This window comes from Calonectris borealis, chromosome 2, assembly GCF_964195595.1.
Source record: "Calonectris borealis chromosome 2, bCalBor7.hap1.2, whole genome shotgun sequence".
Lineage (NCBI taxonomy): Eukaryota > Metazoa > Chordata > Aves > Procellariiformes > Procellariidae > Calonectris > Calonectris borealis.
Window position 1 is genome coordinate 143,581,712 of NC_134313.1, and position 15,776 is coordinate 143,597,487.

General features: G+C 42.3%; 1 protein-coding gene across 8 annotated transcripts in view; it reads right to left on the minus strand.

The window, feature by feature from the left end:
- The window catches only part of DYNC1I1 (dynein cytoplasmic 1 intermediate chain 1), a 197,433-nt gene that overhangs the window by 46,597 nt on the left and 135,060 nt on the right, over positions 1 to 15,776 (minus strand). For all 8 annotated transcript variants that reach the window (XM_075143716.1, XM_075143718.1, XM_075143714.1 and 5 more), the window contains 2 exons: positions 5,763 to 5,909; positions 825 to 938 (listed from right to left, as the gene is read on the minus strand). In XM_075143716.1, coding sequence (XP_074999817.1) covers positions 825 to 938; positions 5,763 to 5,909 — 261 coding nt within the window. The remainder of the gene's footprint in view (positions 1 to 824; positions 939 to 5,762; positions 5,910 to 15,776) is intronic.

The window sequence follows — 15,776 nt, forward strand, 5'->3', positions numbered from 1 at the left end:
GCACATCAATGTATGATTAATTGATGATTAATGGAATCATTAAGAGGATTTTCTATGCAGCATTTTGAAACAAGATCAGATCCCATGATGCTTAGTAAAAATGATTTTAAATTATTTTTTTTCTAAGAAATTATGTATAAAAAATGAGTGATGAATTGGAATAGAAAATGTACTACTCCAGAAGATAACACTTTTAAGATGCTTTCCATAGACCTTTTTCAGCATCACATTCTTTGTTGAGTTTCCATTATTATCATCACTAGTGGTTTGGACAATTTCCCTGGGTTCCCTTTCATTTCTGATACAAAGGCGGTGTGTGTGAGGGGGGAGACAATAGTTGCAAACATTCCAGAGGGGGGAAATTAGTTCTAAAACTTTTGATTTGCATTGTTTGTTTCGCTGGTTACTGAAGGCAGGCAGCAAAGTAAGCTTTCTGACTGTGTGCCTTGGAAACCCGTAGTGCCTAGGGTGTGTTCAGCAGCAGTGCAATCTAGTCCATATTTGTTAAACAATGCTGTAGAGTAAGTGCAATTTATACCACAGGCGACTTCTGTAATTACTGTGCTTTAAAATGGATTATTTCATTTTCACTTGAAACTGACCTATGTATTAACGTATTACAATAATTACATGATTTGTGGTAAAGGAAATGGGTTTTGGCTCTTAGCAGAGACTGCTGGAAGCAAGCTGTACTCTTTCAAGTGCATCCATTGGTTTTAGTTTGTATAGGACGTGAGGTTTTGGCTTTTAGGAGCTATGTTCCATTAAGCAGGTATCCTGCTCTACCCTGCTTTTTTTCCCTGTATAGGAGAAAACAAACCCACCTGTGGAGTTGAGAGCATGTCCAGGCTCCAGGAGCACATTTTGCCATCCGTAGAGACAGTAATGAGATTGTGCGCATTCTGTGTTCCAACTACATTCACACAATACACAGGATGCTGAAAACACATTAACACTGGAAATCAGAGAGACATTCTCACATCATCATGAACAAATTTCTAATGTCTCCTACATTACTTTAAAGAATGATCAAGTAGTCACATAATGCCTGGAAAATACAGGAGTCAGCTTTTGCCAGATAGGAATTGTTTTGGTTTTTTTTTAATTTAAATTTTAAGAGGTACATTATGGAGGTGGAAATGTTTTCAAAGTTTCATTTTCCTTATAATAAAACAACCCAGCTGAGTAATGCTGTGAAAATACTGAATTATGTGGATGAGATTTCACCCACAGGGACATGTATCATTCTACTGATGGCTTTTGACACTGAAAATAACCGGCAGAAAGAGGCAAATTATCCAAATGGAATCAAAATGAAAACTTTATTCAAGAAAACAGCTGCATAAAACTTGAACTTTTCCAGAATTTGGCTTGTATGCTAAATATTTGCAAATGTACTCCAGTTGAAAAGCATGAACAAGTCCATCAGCGTTCTCCAGCACTGGCCAATATACCTTTTTAAATGTGTCATTATAAATGCGGAGTGACTAAATTTAGGGTGTTACTGGTTCACCATAGCATAGTCATTCCATAGAGGCTGAATTCCACTTAGTATGCAATGATGAAACTTGGCCTACTCCTTTTCCAAGGAACCTGGTAACATTTTGAGCCTAAAGCGTCATCTGATATCTGACGGTGACATATGAGGGGTGGTTCAAGTTCAACAATCTCCAGAGTGAAAAATCAGTCAGACTGAACAACAAGATTTAATTTTCTTTGACCTGTACTAGTGGATACTGCTGAATTAAGGGTATGAAATATACACAAGTCAAGCAAAGAAAAATTGTATTTCTCTGCCTCTTTTGCCAATGATTAGAAGACCTGTGTCTCCAGGAAGAAAAAATACTTTTCACTAATACTTTCCTTATTTAAAGAAACTGGCTAGCTCTCAGGTTCGATACCTGAGCGGGCCCAGTAAACACGCCCTCCTTAAGTGCAAAAAGGGCAGCATCTGATGCGCAGTGTGTGTGTGCACACACCGAAGGTGGACTCAGCCATTGCTGCTGAAATGGTACCTTGTGCTCGGAGGCCACCTGGACACAGCGGTAAGTCTCAAGGTCCATTCTGATGCTGATTTTTCTCTTTCTCTCAAGATTGTCAGGCACTGGTTTCCCCCAGATCATCAAATGGACCCCAATCTGTCCCTCACATGTGTCTCACGCTATTACCCTCGTGCGATGGACCTTCTTGCTGCTTCGTGGTGAGCTAATGACCCCAGTGCTAAACATGAGTAGCACATACTGATGCGTGAAATAAGCATAGACCCATTTTTGCATGGGTGTTTGGACCTCCAGTAGTCCAAACAGAGAGGGACAGAGTGGGTGGGAGGAAGCTAAAGCAAGCAGCAGAGTATCAAGACTATTTTGGGGGGGAGGGAGAGAGCAAGCCATGCCTTTCCAGCAGCACCTCAGTGTGCCAGGTCTGGCTTTAATCAGGGCTACCAGCCATCAATTTCATGCACAATAAAACTCATGGCAGAAATGAAAAGACGTAAGGAAAATGGATGAAAAAGACAACCAACTGTACGTAACGGAAAGTCTAAACAGGCTCCTTCCTTTCAAAGGGTCGCTGCCAGCTTGCTTTTATTTATTTTGGAAATGAAATCATCATGCAAAAGGGTTTTGTCTTAATTAAAATTTCCTGTTGTCCCAAGTGCAGATGTGTGGTGGGTGTGAAAGGAAATTAGTGAGTAAGCTGCGGGTAGAATTCTCTTTCCTGGTGAATCCAGGCGGCAATCAGTGATACTAAACTTCAGGAACATTTAAGTCAATGATAACAACACACTCTATCTGTTTCAAATAAACAAAGCAAGAGAAAGAAAAGAGAAAAATCCTTTTTTCACATATGGCATAAGTTCAAATTAAAAAATGACTATTGAACTCATGTATCTAGCACTACATAAAGTAACATTGCTACAGTAGAGTTGTCTTAATTTAATCCTTTTTTTTTTCTTGGCAGCTAGGATCCAAGCCAGCCTTTTGCAACCAAGACTTCATTTACAGTTTATGTAAGTGATTCCTTTATATGAACGTAAAGTAAGCACTCTCTTATTGTAAAATCTGATCACTCCTTAACAACACCATGCTTCCTCATGTTAGAATGTGTAAACACTTATTTATACCAATCCATGACAGCACATAGAGTGCCCATCCACAACTGAAAGTCATTTATTTATATTTGTAAAAAGTAAAACATCACATATTGTTCTATTGCAATAATAAAACTAGTTTAATATATAATTCCAGGAGGTACAATTTTTTCTTAAATGTTTTCTGAGTGTAAACAAATTACTTCCCATTAATCTTTTCTTTTCCACTAGATTTTGAGTCCCAGTTGTTCAATTTTCAGTGACAGTCAGCTTCTTGCCACTAGTTTTCTGGTCTGCTACATCTCTGAATTGCAATTCCAGGAGAGACTGTTTCTTTTCATGCAGATTGAACAACATTACTGGCGACAAAATGAGCAAAAACATTAGGGAAATGAAAAGCAGTGTTGACGTTGCAACCCATGGCACAGATCATAAGATTATTACATCAACATTCATGATAGTGGAAGTTTAGGGAACAATATTTGTACTGCCTGGCCCACTAAGCGTGTCTGTGCACACCTGCCATTTTTTAATATAAGAGACTTGCTATCATAATACTGGCCCTACGCTGAATCTTTTGCATTAATTCACGTGGCATGGCTTCTAGAGTTGTCTTTTAACTCCAGGGATTATGTTGTCACAGTCAACTAAAAGCTGAACCTTGATCTGCAAATTCCAAAGATAAGAATCACAGAATTGTAAAAGCTGGAGGTGCAAAAGACCTATCACTTTGTCTGATCCTTCATTCTGCTAGAACAAGATTATTATTTTATCTTCTGCTAGAACAAGATGATTATCTTATCTCTCAGAGTGCTTTGTGAAGTTCAGTTGCTTATGTTTCAGGAAATCTGCATTTTTCTTATATCATACTATTACATTTTTCTCCCCCTTTCAGCCTGTATTTTCTTTTCCACTTCCCACTCAGGAATGGTCCCAAGCCCACTCCCAAGACAGAATCATAGAATCATAGAATCATAGAATCATTAAGGTTGGAAAAGACCTCTAAGATCATCGAGTCCAACCATCAACCCAACACCACCATGCCCACTAAACCATGTCCCTAAGCGCCTCATCTACACGTCTTTTAAATACTTCCAGGGATGGTGACTCCACCACTTCCCTGGGCAGCCTGTTCCAAGGCCTGACCACTCTTTCAGTAAAGAAATTTCTCCTTATGTCCAATCTAAACCTCCCTTGGCGCAACTTGAGGCCATTTCCTCTCATCCCATCGCTAGTTACTTGGCAGAAGAGACCAGCACCCACCTCGCTACAACCTCCTTTCAGGTAGTTGTAGAGCGCGATGAGGTCTCACCTCAGCCTCCTCTTCTCCAGGCTGAACAGTCCCAGTTCCCTCAGCCGCTCCTCATAAGACTTGTGCTCCAGGCCCTTCACCAGCTTCGTTGCCCTCCTCTGGACACGTTCCAGCACCTCCATGTCCTTCTTGTAGTGAGGGGCCCAAAACTGAACACAGCATTTGAGGTGCGGCCTCACCAGTGCCGAGTACAGGAGCACAATCACCTCCCTGCTCCTGCTGGCCACACTATTTTTGATACAGGCCAGGATGCCATTGGCCTTCTTGGCCACCTGGGCACACTGCTGGCTCATGTTCAGCCGGCTGTCAACCAGCACCCCCAGGTCCTTTTCCTCTGGGCAGCTTTCCAGCCACTCTTCCCCAAGCCTGTAGCGTTGCCTGGGGTAAGATGAGATACGTTTACCATCCACAGAGTACACCTTCCAGCTCTTATGAAGAGGCTGCCTGAGCCCAACCCTGGAAAAGGAGAGCTCGAGAATGCACAACATCTTAGCGCAGGATGGACTGGAGGTCAGCGCCATTGCAGAGTGAGGACACTTTAGCAGGCAATCCAAGCTTGTCCCTTCCTCCAGCGCAATATGAGTACTTTGCAATGTAAGAGAGAGTCTTCTACCACAGATGACATCTTTGTATTACAGAGAAACTCTCTTCCTTCTGAGGCATTTTGTGCCGCTGCTCTGCCTGTATATCACCAGAGCCCTGTGCCGCCATCACTATATCTGCAGGTGTCTGTGTGTGTCGGCAAAATGCTCTTCCACGTCATTCTATTGAAACAAACTCCCCCTCACTGTGCAAGCTCTGCCCTATGGCTCTGTCTGGAGTAGGAGACCATGACAGGCATTTATGTATTGCTCTACTGGAAGACAGAAGCAAACTGCCCTGCTCTCTTCAAGGGCACCACTGTCTACTTACAGGACTCCACTGAGACCACCGTAGGTGCCTAATCTGGTTCAAAAGAGAAACTCGTGTACAACAAGACAACAATAAATGATTCAAATTGCCTGCCATGCTGGGCTGACAGACACACAGTTCCTGTAGTGACCTGGCTCTCTTTACAGGCAATGGAGAGCAAGAGTCACAGTGCCACTGTGCTGGCACAAAGGTGCCTCACTCAAGTGTTGTAATTGATCCTGCCCTCTTCCTTGGAAAGGAGGATAATCTCCTGACCTGACCGTATGAAGTGTGATGGTTAAGCACTTACAGGAGGTAGTTGTACATCTCTCTTATCTATTTCTTTCCCTTCAAGGGCCACACTTATGTTTTTATCTACGTGGCAACCAGCATTGTACACACAACTAGACAGCTCTACTTCCCTGCTGACCATTTCCTCTAAGGAAAGGAGAAGGTGATTTTTATCCTTACCGTGTGAGCAGCAGCAGATAAGGGGGTCCTCTGAACCGGAGTGCGCCTGTGACTGCGATTATCCCACAAGACAATTTGGCCAGAGTATGTTCCACCAACGACCAGGTTTGGGTGAAAGCGCGCAAAACAGACAGACATCACAGAGGACTGGAGTAAAACAGGTAGAGAAGAAGAGAGGGGTTACATGGTCAGTCATCTTCTCTCCTTAAGGAAGCATATTGTAATTAGCATTTTGTATTTTAGAAATCACTGTATGAGCTCTATTCATATTTGCTGCACACCAGTAATTCTGCTAAAGCCAATAGGACACATGCAAAGGGCTAATTTTGACCCTAAAATGTGTAGTTCCATCGGTCCTAGGGAAAATACGCACCATAGGATGAGTCTTAGCATGATGCTAAAAACCTGAGATAACCTCTCCATGACAGTGATGGGAAAGTGCTTAATTTCATTTCCAAAAGTGAGAACTTAAGTAACCAGATGCCAGCCCAACAGAGGTTGGCATCCTGGCCCATGATTTCCCATCAGGGAGAGCTCTTCCCCTATTGCTCCTCTAGCTTTTAACTCTCAAACAATTTGAGGTGAGTTTGTGAGAGACCCTCCAAAGTTCACCTCAAGGTGTGCTGCCTTGAGAGCATCAGCTGACAAGCCACGTCTCATTGTTGGATCAATGACTGATTTCTCTGCTACAGAGAGGTCCTCTTCTAATAGTAGAGGGAACCACACTTTCCCTTACACTGTTTGAGCAGAAATGAGTTTTTCCTCATTTTAATGACAGCTGAGTTGCCTTTGTACATTTTCTTTAGCTGGGAATGCTGAGGAGCCAGACTGGTGTAATGGTTACCCTGGCTATCTGGTAGAGTGCCCACAAGCCAGTATGGGGATGGGTATCTATCCCAACTACGGCCTTCCAGTCTCTTTAAAATAATACAACATCTGAAGTCCTCAAGGGAACAGTCCCCAGAACCTTCATGTGCCAACAAGCTACAGCCAAGAGCAACAAGCTGTAACTCCTTCAAGTCCTCCATCATCTTTTTAAGGAATTATTTCCCATTTTTATATAATTGGTCCTGGATGTTATGTCTTTGATTTATGCAGATTGGAAAGCAAAAGTTACAGCATTCATATAATTTCCTGAGAATTCACATACTAATAAAGAGAGTTTGCAAACAGAAGCAAATGTCTTTTTTTTATGGGCAGTTTTAGTGATGCTTACAAGCCACAGAGCAAGACTTGAACTGCTGTGGCAATTACAGTCAGAAAGTTAAAGTCACTGTTAGTGGTTGCATTCTTAAAAATTCATTTTCTGGCTGTTTCCAATGAGTTTTGGTAACAAATCTTTGTAATACTTTAAAGACTGGATATTTTGAAGTAGTGATGTTCCTATGTGTGAACCCGTTTTACTCAATGACAAAGGGTTAACTAAATTACTGTATTTCAGTTGCATAAAAAGCATTGCAGACATTTTAAGTAAACTTTGTTGAATTGGGAACATAAGAGCTGCCAAGCTGAACCAGACGCAATGTCGACCTAGCTGACCACTCTGGCAGGAGTGGATGGAGTTTTAAAAACTTTGACATGGGCAGATGTGTTGTCTTCTTTCCTTACTGCTCCTCATCCTGATTTCTAGTGGCTAGAGACTGGTTTGAACTCTTACACCAGAGATTTAAAACCCCTTCTGAGAGGGCTAGAATTAATTATGCTAGCTCTTGGAGTCTATAACTAGGTTAATAAGAATAAAGCAAAATGTGGAGTTTAAATAGTTTTTACTGCATTCATGTGGCTACCTTGTTATCTATTGTTATAAGATTATATGTTAAATTAACTTAGTAGACACTTCTAGCATGCATCAGTATATTCAATACTGTTTTTTTGACCTAGTAAGATCACCAAGACAATGAAGTAAGCTGCCACTACCTTTTTTCTTCCCCATTCTCTCTGGATTCTCATGGCTGTTTACTCGACATCTTTGATCCCTTCCCTTCTTGACTAAAACTTTTTTTTCTGATGTTATATAGTCTAGTATCTAATGACTAGATGATTAGTATACATAATTGCCTATTCTAGTCCATATCCATCTAAGCTCTTGAGCATAGTAATTACACTATGGTCAGTCATAGCAACAAAAGGTAGCTTCCAAACACCATTTCCAAAGGACCTATTAGCTTTACAGATAAGAAAACCCACCTGTGAGTAACAGGACTTCAGTACTGCTAAGAGGGACTTAAAACTCAGCTACAACGCAGCTGCCATCCGGTTTCCACAGATCCCCCATACATTATAATTAAAACGACCCTACAGCACATGTTCTACATTTTATCTCTTTGTTTAATTGCGTTGTGAGTTGTTTTAATCAACCCCTCTCATTCCTTATAACTAAGCTGACAGATATTCTTACATGAAGTGAAATAGCCAGATGATTTTAAAATAGTACAGCTCCACCACTGTGTACACTCCGCAGCAGCTACAAGGCTCCACATGTATTTTAAGAAACCCCAATTCAAACAAGTCATTCCACAACAAAGTTCTCAGTTTGTCCGAAACAAACTTGGGAGACTCTGAAGCAGGGCAAAGAAGCCAAGTGGACAGTGTATTTTTAAATGTTGTGTTTTCATGGTTAGCATGCTTTTGAATTCAGAATCCCAGAATACAGTTGAATGGTCAGGATATAAACTGCTAAAGTGTGTTTTTCATAAAGTTTAAAAATAACCTACAGACATGACACGGACTTAAGCCCTCTGCGCCACTTCTAGTTTTACGTATCGCTTCAAAGTAACTTGCGTTCTTCAACTGATGAAATGTTCACATCCTTTTAATTATGTAAATATTATTTTTCTACCGAGGAAAAACTTCTGTCAAATATTAGAATTTAACAATTTAAGGACTCCACTCCATAGCACTTAATATAGTGATTATTTTCTTAAAGTTAATGGCAGTACTCAGATGAGTAAGGGCTGTAAGATCCAGCCCAATCATTCAACAACTTTAAAAGCATTCATTTTTTAGCCTTAATGGGAGAGAGTGGCAGACAGGTCTCCAGTCTGTCTGAACAGCTCTGTGCTCAAGGAGAGCAGCAGAAACCATTCCCTGTAAGCCTCCTCTGCCTCCAGGCTGCCTCTTGTTTGCCGATTCAAGCAGTCTTGCTCCTCTAAAACAGAGTTTTGCCACTGACTTCAAAGGGGGAGGAACCAATGCATGGTCAGGTTTTAAAAAAACAGCGTATCCCTCTTTGTACTTCTACCACACCTTTCTAGGGAAATCTCACGGCACTTTCCAATAACGACGGTAAAGCTTCCCAGTTTTTCAGTTAGGCGTATTTTATACGCTGTAGGTGCTTAGTTACCCGTTGCAGAGGACAGAAGCAGCTAGTTTCATAGTATACGGCAACAGTGCATGAAGAAATGTAAGAGGGATCATGTCAGAGGGCAATTCCACAGGGAGTTTAGTGTCCATGGTATAAAAGCGGCATTTAGAATAGGAGGTTCCCAGCGTTATCTTTTTAGGGGTGCCACAGAGCACCGGTGTCTGCAAGTTGTCGGGACCCACAAGAGACGTGCAAACCCAGTGTTTGGTCACCTTCAGTTCTCTGAATTGCTCTGTGCAGTGAATCATTTCATTATTCGCTTTACCTTAACGCTCTGGTGTCTTCTCCCTATATGCAAATACAGTCTACTGGATTTAGCTTTCTCTGACTCTTCTTAGCTTTCTCAGCGACCCTACCAAAGTATTTCTGGTACTTCTGGCTTTGTGATCTTCCACCCAGATTTTCTACTCCTGGTGGTGGCTTTCTGGTGGGCACCACCACGCTGGTGCTGCTGCCTCATCCCCTCCCCATGCTCCGCCTGTGCGCGGAGGTGAGCAGCTCTCAAAGGGCCAGAGGAGCGAGCCTGAATCGGCTCCGGGTGGGAGCACTGCCCAGGCGAAAGGGAGAGCCAGGCCCAGGCTGGTAAACCTGAGATTTTTGCCTGGCAAACGGGCGATCCCGCTCCCCGAATGCTAAAGCTTCTGCTCCCGGCTGTTACAAGAACCGCGCTGAAAACGTAATTAAGAAACAAAGCATGAAATGTCTGTGCTTTTGTCATGGCAAAGAGAGGGCTGGCCTCAGGAACTTAAGTGTTGCCCAGCCCTTGGAGAGGCCTGCAGTCGAAGGGACGAAGGCAGCAGGCCCCGGCCCCCTGCTCCGGCAGCTGTCGGGTCGTCTCAGCCGTAGGGAGAGAAGCGCTGCAGGGGCGCGGAGGTGGTGACTCTGCTCAGCCGCCTCTGCCTCCTCCCTCCCTCCCCGCCGATGCACTCAACTCAAACAGGCCCCCAGCCCTCTTCAAGTGGCTGGCAGAGCTGGTTTTTATTTTAGAAGCTTAATCCGGCCCAGATTTGGATTAATGATGGCGTATCCCTTCAACCACAGATACACATGCTCGGGACAGACAGTCGTTTAGATTCTCCTTGCTGAGAAGCCCGACCTCAGTACCCACATCTGATGTGTGTAAGGCCCCAGAGACTCAGCTGTCTGTGCTCATGTCCGTAGATTCGGATGGCACTCTGCCCAGCCACCAGTTGAACAAGTTCACAAAGACCTGGGTGCTAAACAATAATGACTTTCAATAGGCAATGACTACTGCATTCAGCGAGACCTCTTCTGCAGGAAACCACCCCCGTAGGCAGCGCTGCCATACTGGTGCCATATGCCTACACTTGACACCAGATGGATCTCAAAACAATACTTCGTCAGTGGGAAGAAGCGATCTGAGGAGTTCACAGGCATTTCTAGACTCCAAAATACCAGGTTATATTGCAGCAGGCACTCAGGAAACTCCTGGGTAGATTTTCTAGCTGAGCAAACACATGTGAAAAAGCACTACAGTCTGTGGCACGCTACTATAGGTCAGTCTAAGACAGACAACAGCGGGCAATAAAATTAACTGCAGCTGAGATGAAGAGGCAGATCCTTTTCCATGCTTGAGGGAATTGGCTGAGAGGAACTGAGAGCAGAGGGACAAAGCTGTGGTACTGTCGCTTAGCTAGAACCACGAAAAGGTGCCAAACTCATTGTCCTTTATCCAAAGGAACTGAAGAATAGGGCCTGGACCTCTGATCACCTATGCCTGCCCTCCTGAGGAATAAACAAATAAAGACAAAGGCCAAAAGTATACGTACAAGTTACTTGAAACCTTTTGCTCTCACTCCTGCTCATCAAGAACAGCATTTAAAGGGTCTAAGCACTCCCAGTCCCTCTGAGAGCTGCCCTACTTTCTTCTGACCAGGCAATCAGGAGACCATCTCCTCATGCTTGCATTGCTATACACCTATATGTGGCCCCAGAACAGATACAGATGATATACCTCAACTGCAAAGGTGGATTAAAATCATCATCTAGAAACAAAGCAGCAACTGAGTTACTAAATAAAGCCCTTTTTTCCTGCCAGGCCAAGGACTGAGAATCAGCATGGAAAGTAGCGATATCAGATCTGAACACTGTTTTGTCTGGTTTAGTGCCCTATTACATCCTTTTTGCACCACAACAGAAGGTGTGAGATACCTTGAAAGAGGCAATTCTAGGGTGACCTTGCCCTGGCTACTGAGATACCTGGATTTGTACACTGAAATAGAGACTATGTTCCTTCAAAGAGTCTTGCTTACTATTTTTAGTATCAGCTATTATGAATCTGGATATTTCTGTGTTTCACATAAATGTCTAAGTATAATTAATAGCAATAAGCAAACGGCAGAGAGGATAGCAACAGAATTACAACTGTTTTTCCCAATTAAATTTGAAAAGGGACCTAAAAAATGATTTATGTGTATGGAAACCTTTACCAAAGAGGTTAACTCTTAATTCTAAAAGCTTTAAATGCCAAGATGTCCGTATTGCTCCCCCCAACTTTCTTCCTATTCAACAACGAAATAGCATCTGAAATATTTTGTACTAGAGATTATTTGTGGTACCACACAAAATTCATCTTCTACTAAAAATAAAATAAAAGCAGTTGACATCCTTCACATATTTAAAAAAATAAATAAAACCAAACAAACACTTCTTCAAACCAAATGTCAGAATCCTGTTTAATTAAAAAAAGGAAGTTTATACTTGGTTATGGTGTGTGTCGACATCTATCCCTTTGATTTACAAGAGTATGGACTGGAAAGAACACATTGCTTTATTCAAGAGAAAGAAAGGAGGGAGGGGGGCCCAGTGTGACAGGAAAGAGTGTAGGCTGTATTAACTTCAGTGCTTGTTAAAACATGAAGGATTAATGGTGGAAAGGGAGGGAAGAATTGTGAATGTCTCCAGTTTAGGATCTTCAAAAATGTTTGGGGATTCTAAGAATGTCTCACCCGACCACATGAAAGCTGCACAGAGAGACTCAGCCACACGACTGCTCTAAATCCAAAGCTGGTATTGCTCCACTTATACCATCAAACCAATGGAGCTGAAATGTAGCCACAAATTAAATTTATTTTTATTGAAAAAGTACTAAGTCCTTAAAAAGAAGGAAAAGAGTATGTCAGGAAACACAGCTCTTTCTCAGTCGGGTAGGTAACTCTGACATCTAACCTCAGTGCTGACATCTGAGCGTTGCAGCAGAATCAGAGCGCCCTGCCCAAGTCTGCAGAAAGGCAATATCCAGCCTCATGCCTTCATTTTAAGCAGGGCAGAAAGCTGAAGCTTTCTACTTTCATCTCTGTAACTGCAGGTTCAGTCCGTGTGACTACAAGAATAAAATAAGCAGAAGAAAGTCCACAAGCTGCCTTGCCAAAAGGGAATCTGCACTTCAGCCCTTTTGGAAAGTGCATTTGCTAATATTATTCATTCGGTGGTGGTGTGATGACTCAGAAAAGCAGCAAAACTGTTTGTTGTATTGCAAAAGCAGATAAACTTCTTGATACTTCTCAAAAGTGATATGACCGCAACAACAAATCAATTTGGTAACCCTGAATTACTAACCCTGAATTACAATACATACGTGCAAGCCTAAGAATACAATCTTTGCTGAATATCCTACTTCGTTTGGTAAACTGAGGATGAAAGAATTAAAGCCTGGAGAAATAAGGAGCAATTTCATAACAAGAGCACATCAAAATCAAGTTTTCTTTCCACTCAACTGCTTATATGCTAAGTACCCACTTAGCATGTTTTCTCTGATTAGGACCTGGCTGCTTATCAAACTGCAGGGTCTAATCCTTAATGTCCGTGTGCCTGGGTGTTGGAGAAGCAAGCACTTCCTTGACTTGTCTGTTTTATTTAGGTCATGATATTCTAACAGTTATACAAGAGCACTCTTAATTGTTTTGAAGAAATTATTCACCAGCCTGAAGTGATGGTCTGCACTGCCCTTGCAGACCTGGAGCCTTGGGGCATGTGTCTGCGGATGGAGCACAGAGACCTTCTGCCATTCCCCCTCATACTGCAGGCTGGCCAGAATTTGGAGCAGATGGTAGGTGTCAGATTGAGCATGGTGCTCTGGCACTCCACTTGCATGCAGCAGGGCTCCCTAGTTTCAGCACAGTATTCGCCAAAGGCTTCTGGACCAGAGCTTCTATACACGCAGCCAGCCAGCCAGTCTGTCACTGCCTGCCACCACCCCTAACTACAGCTGAAAGTTCTTTGGGGCAGAGGCTGCTTTGTAACGATGGGTTTGTAACAAATTTCTTTCAAAGGCACCTCAGTCTGGTTGAGGCCTCTAGGATCGACCAAATAATAACATTACATGAAAAATTTACTTGTCACACAGGTCAGAAAAGCCATTAGGTAAGAAGCGGTTCTTACAGTGAAGAGTGTTCACTTGCCTTCTGAAAATATGGGGCTGGTGGCAGAATGTTCCTATCAACTACCAGAAATCTTTTAGAAATAAGTCATCACCTACATGGGACATGACAAAACAGAATTTGTCTGGTGTTTCTACTGACACTTTTGATTCTGTTAACTAGTGGTTGCTGTTTTCATACAGAGGGAAATTCCAAGAGATTTTAGAAGAACCTTTGGTGAATTGCAACCTGAATAATTTTCTAATGATGAAACCTCCTTAATGTTCTGCACACATTTACATTTAGTCACTTTGACTTCTGTTTTAAAAAGCATCTCAAACACAAAAGTTGTCCATCCACGCACTGGCTGGTTGGTGAGACAAAGGTATTTAGGTGCTGCAAAGTGCATTGGCAAATCCCGTTGCCTGCTCTTCTCTTCATCTTTAGGCACCTAACCACATTTATAAATCTAGCTCATCGTCATTGGAACATAAATTAATGTCTTCACAGTTTTGGTCTGCCAGCAGCCAAAATTCAGATTCAGCATCAATCAATTCCCAACTGTTTTTCATTGCTAATTCAGGGCAAGATGCGAGTCTTCTATTTTCAGCTTGCACAGTCTTTGCTATGGAGAATGTATACAGTTTTCCTCTCAATAGTAAGTAATGTCAGGTTGCAATTGTCACCCCTCTTTTTTTTCAGAAAAAGGCTTATTGGACTGGACTTCTAATATTAAAGGGCTGTTTAACACAGATAGTTACCCCAAATAAAGAACCTCAACCAAACCACCCTCCCGTGGAAGTGGTAATGCAATCTGCATGTTAGCTTAGTTGTGTTTGGGGTTCATCTGGGCTCAGAAAATCAGTAAGATAAGTTACAATGAACTGTCTGCAGTAATTCATGAAGGGACAATAACTGAAGAGAAACAAAAGATTTTACATTCAACTTTTCAGCTTCATTGAAATGTTTAATTCTCCATTCCCTACAGACTCTAAAGAAATATGCTTAAGGATATGGTCTCTGCAGAATTTTAGGGACAGTTTAACTAAGACACCAACAATTGCTGTGGCAAATACCCCTAATGCTATGCACTAAGTCTTAAAAACTATACCCTATGCATAGTCTGCTGTGTATATATTAAATCTACTGTAAGTACATGCCGATAATATAATAAAGAATGAAAACTGATGCTTTCCTAATCCTTTTTCATTCTCTTTAGCACTCATTTTGGCAAGCAGGGCAGAGATTGCAGCATTCAGTGCCAGAAGGTCCTGAAAGAGGCAGAGTATTTAGTATAGGACAAGTTTTCAAAAGCCATCTCCTTCTTCATAGCCTTAAAGCACAGTTTACATCTCCATGCATTATTATCCATGCATGTGGATGGCAGAATAGAGATAATAAGATTAGAGGCCATAGTAAAAAAAAGAGGAAGAGTTCAGTTTAGCCTGCTTTAGTCAATCTATTCATCATCATATCTCTGCATTCCTACAGGTTTTGGGAGGAAGGAATATTTTAAGCACTGCAAAATGAAACATAGGGCTTGAGAAGCACATATGCAAAACAACACAAACCAAAGCCCTCTCTAAGCGTTGCAGTCAGGCAACTCCAGGCAAAAGCATCTATGAAGGTGAAGCCACTTCTATTATCTAGCAAATGCCTGGGGAACCTGGCTGGGATGGACAAGTCCAGGAGTTCTGGTCACTTTTTCTGAATTACTTCTGCATATTCCCTGATATTATCTAATATAAAACACAGATATAGTCTTGGCAGCCCAGCCCTATGCTCACAAAGTACCCCAGCCACCAGGCTAAGGACTTAAGCTTCTTGTTGCTGCACATCTCTTCTCCCGGCAGAGTCTGCTTTCTGCTGGAACCTCGACCTGGCCTCAGGAGTGAGGTTCAAGAGTCCCTCTATCCAGGGTGGTCCCCATCTAGCACTATGCAAAAGCAGAAGAGATCCCCCGGAGAATGAGGTATGGGCTAGGCTTGCCTGGCATCCTGGCATCCTGGTGTCCTGGACTCTTCTCACAGAGAAAGCAAACCAGATGATCACTTGATGGTAAATTCTGGAAATATCAGAGTTGGGCTTTACAGAGCACATAAAGATAGCAAATTCCAGGCTTGGAGAACAGGAATAGAAACACGAGTTGTTCTTGAGCTGTGGTGGTAGCTTGGTGGTTTCTATGGCAGCAGTTCCCCAAACCACGTGTTTAATCAATTAAACTATGTGAAGCCAGCGATGAATTAGAAGCCAGTACAGATGCTGCAAGAA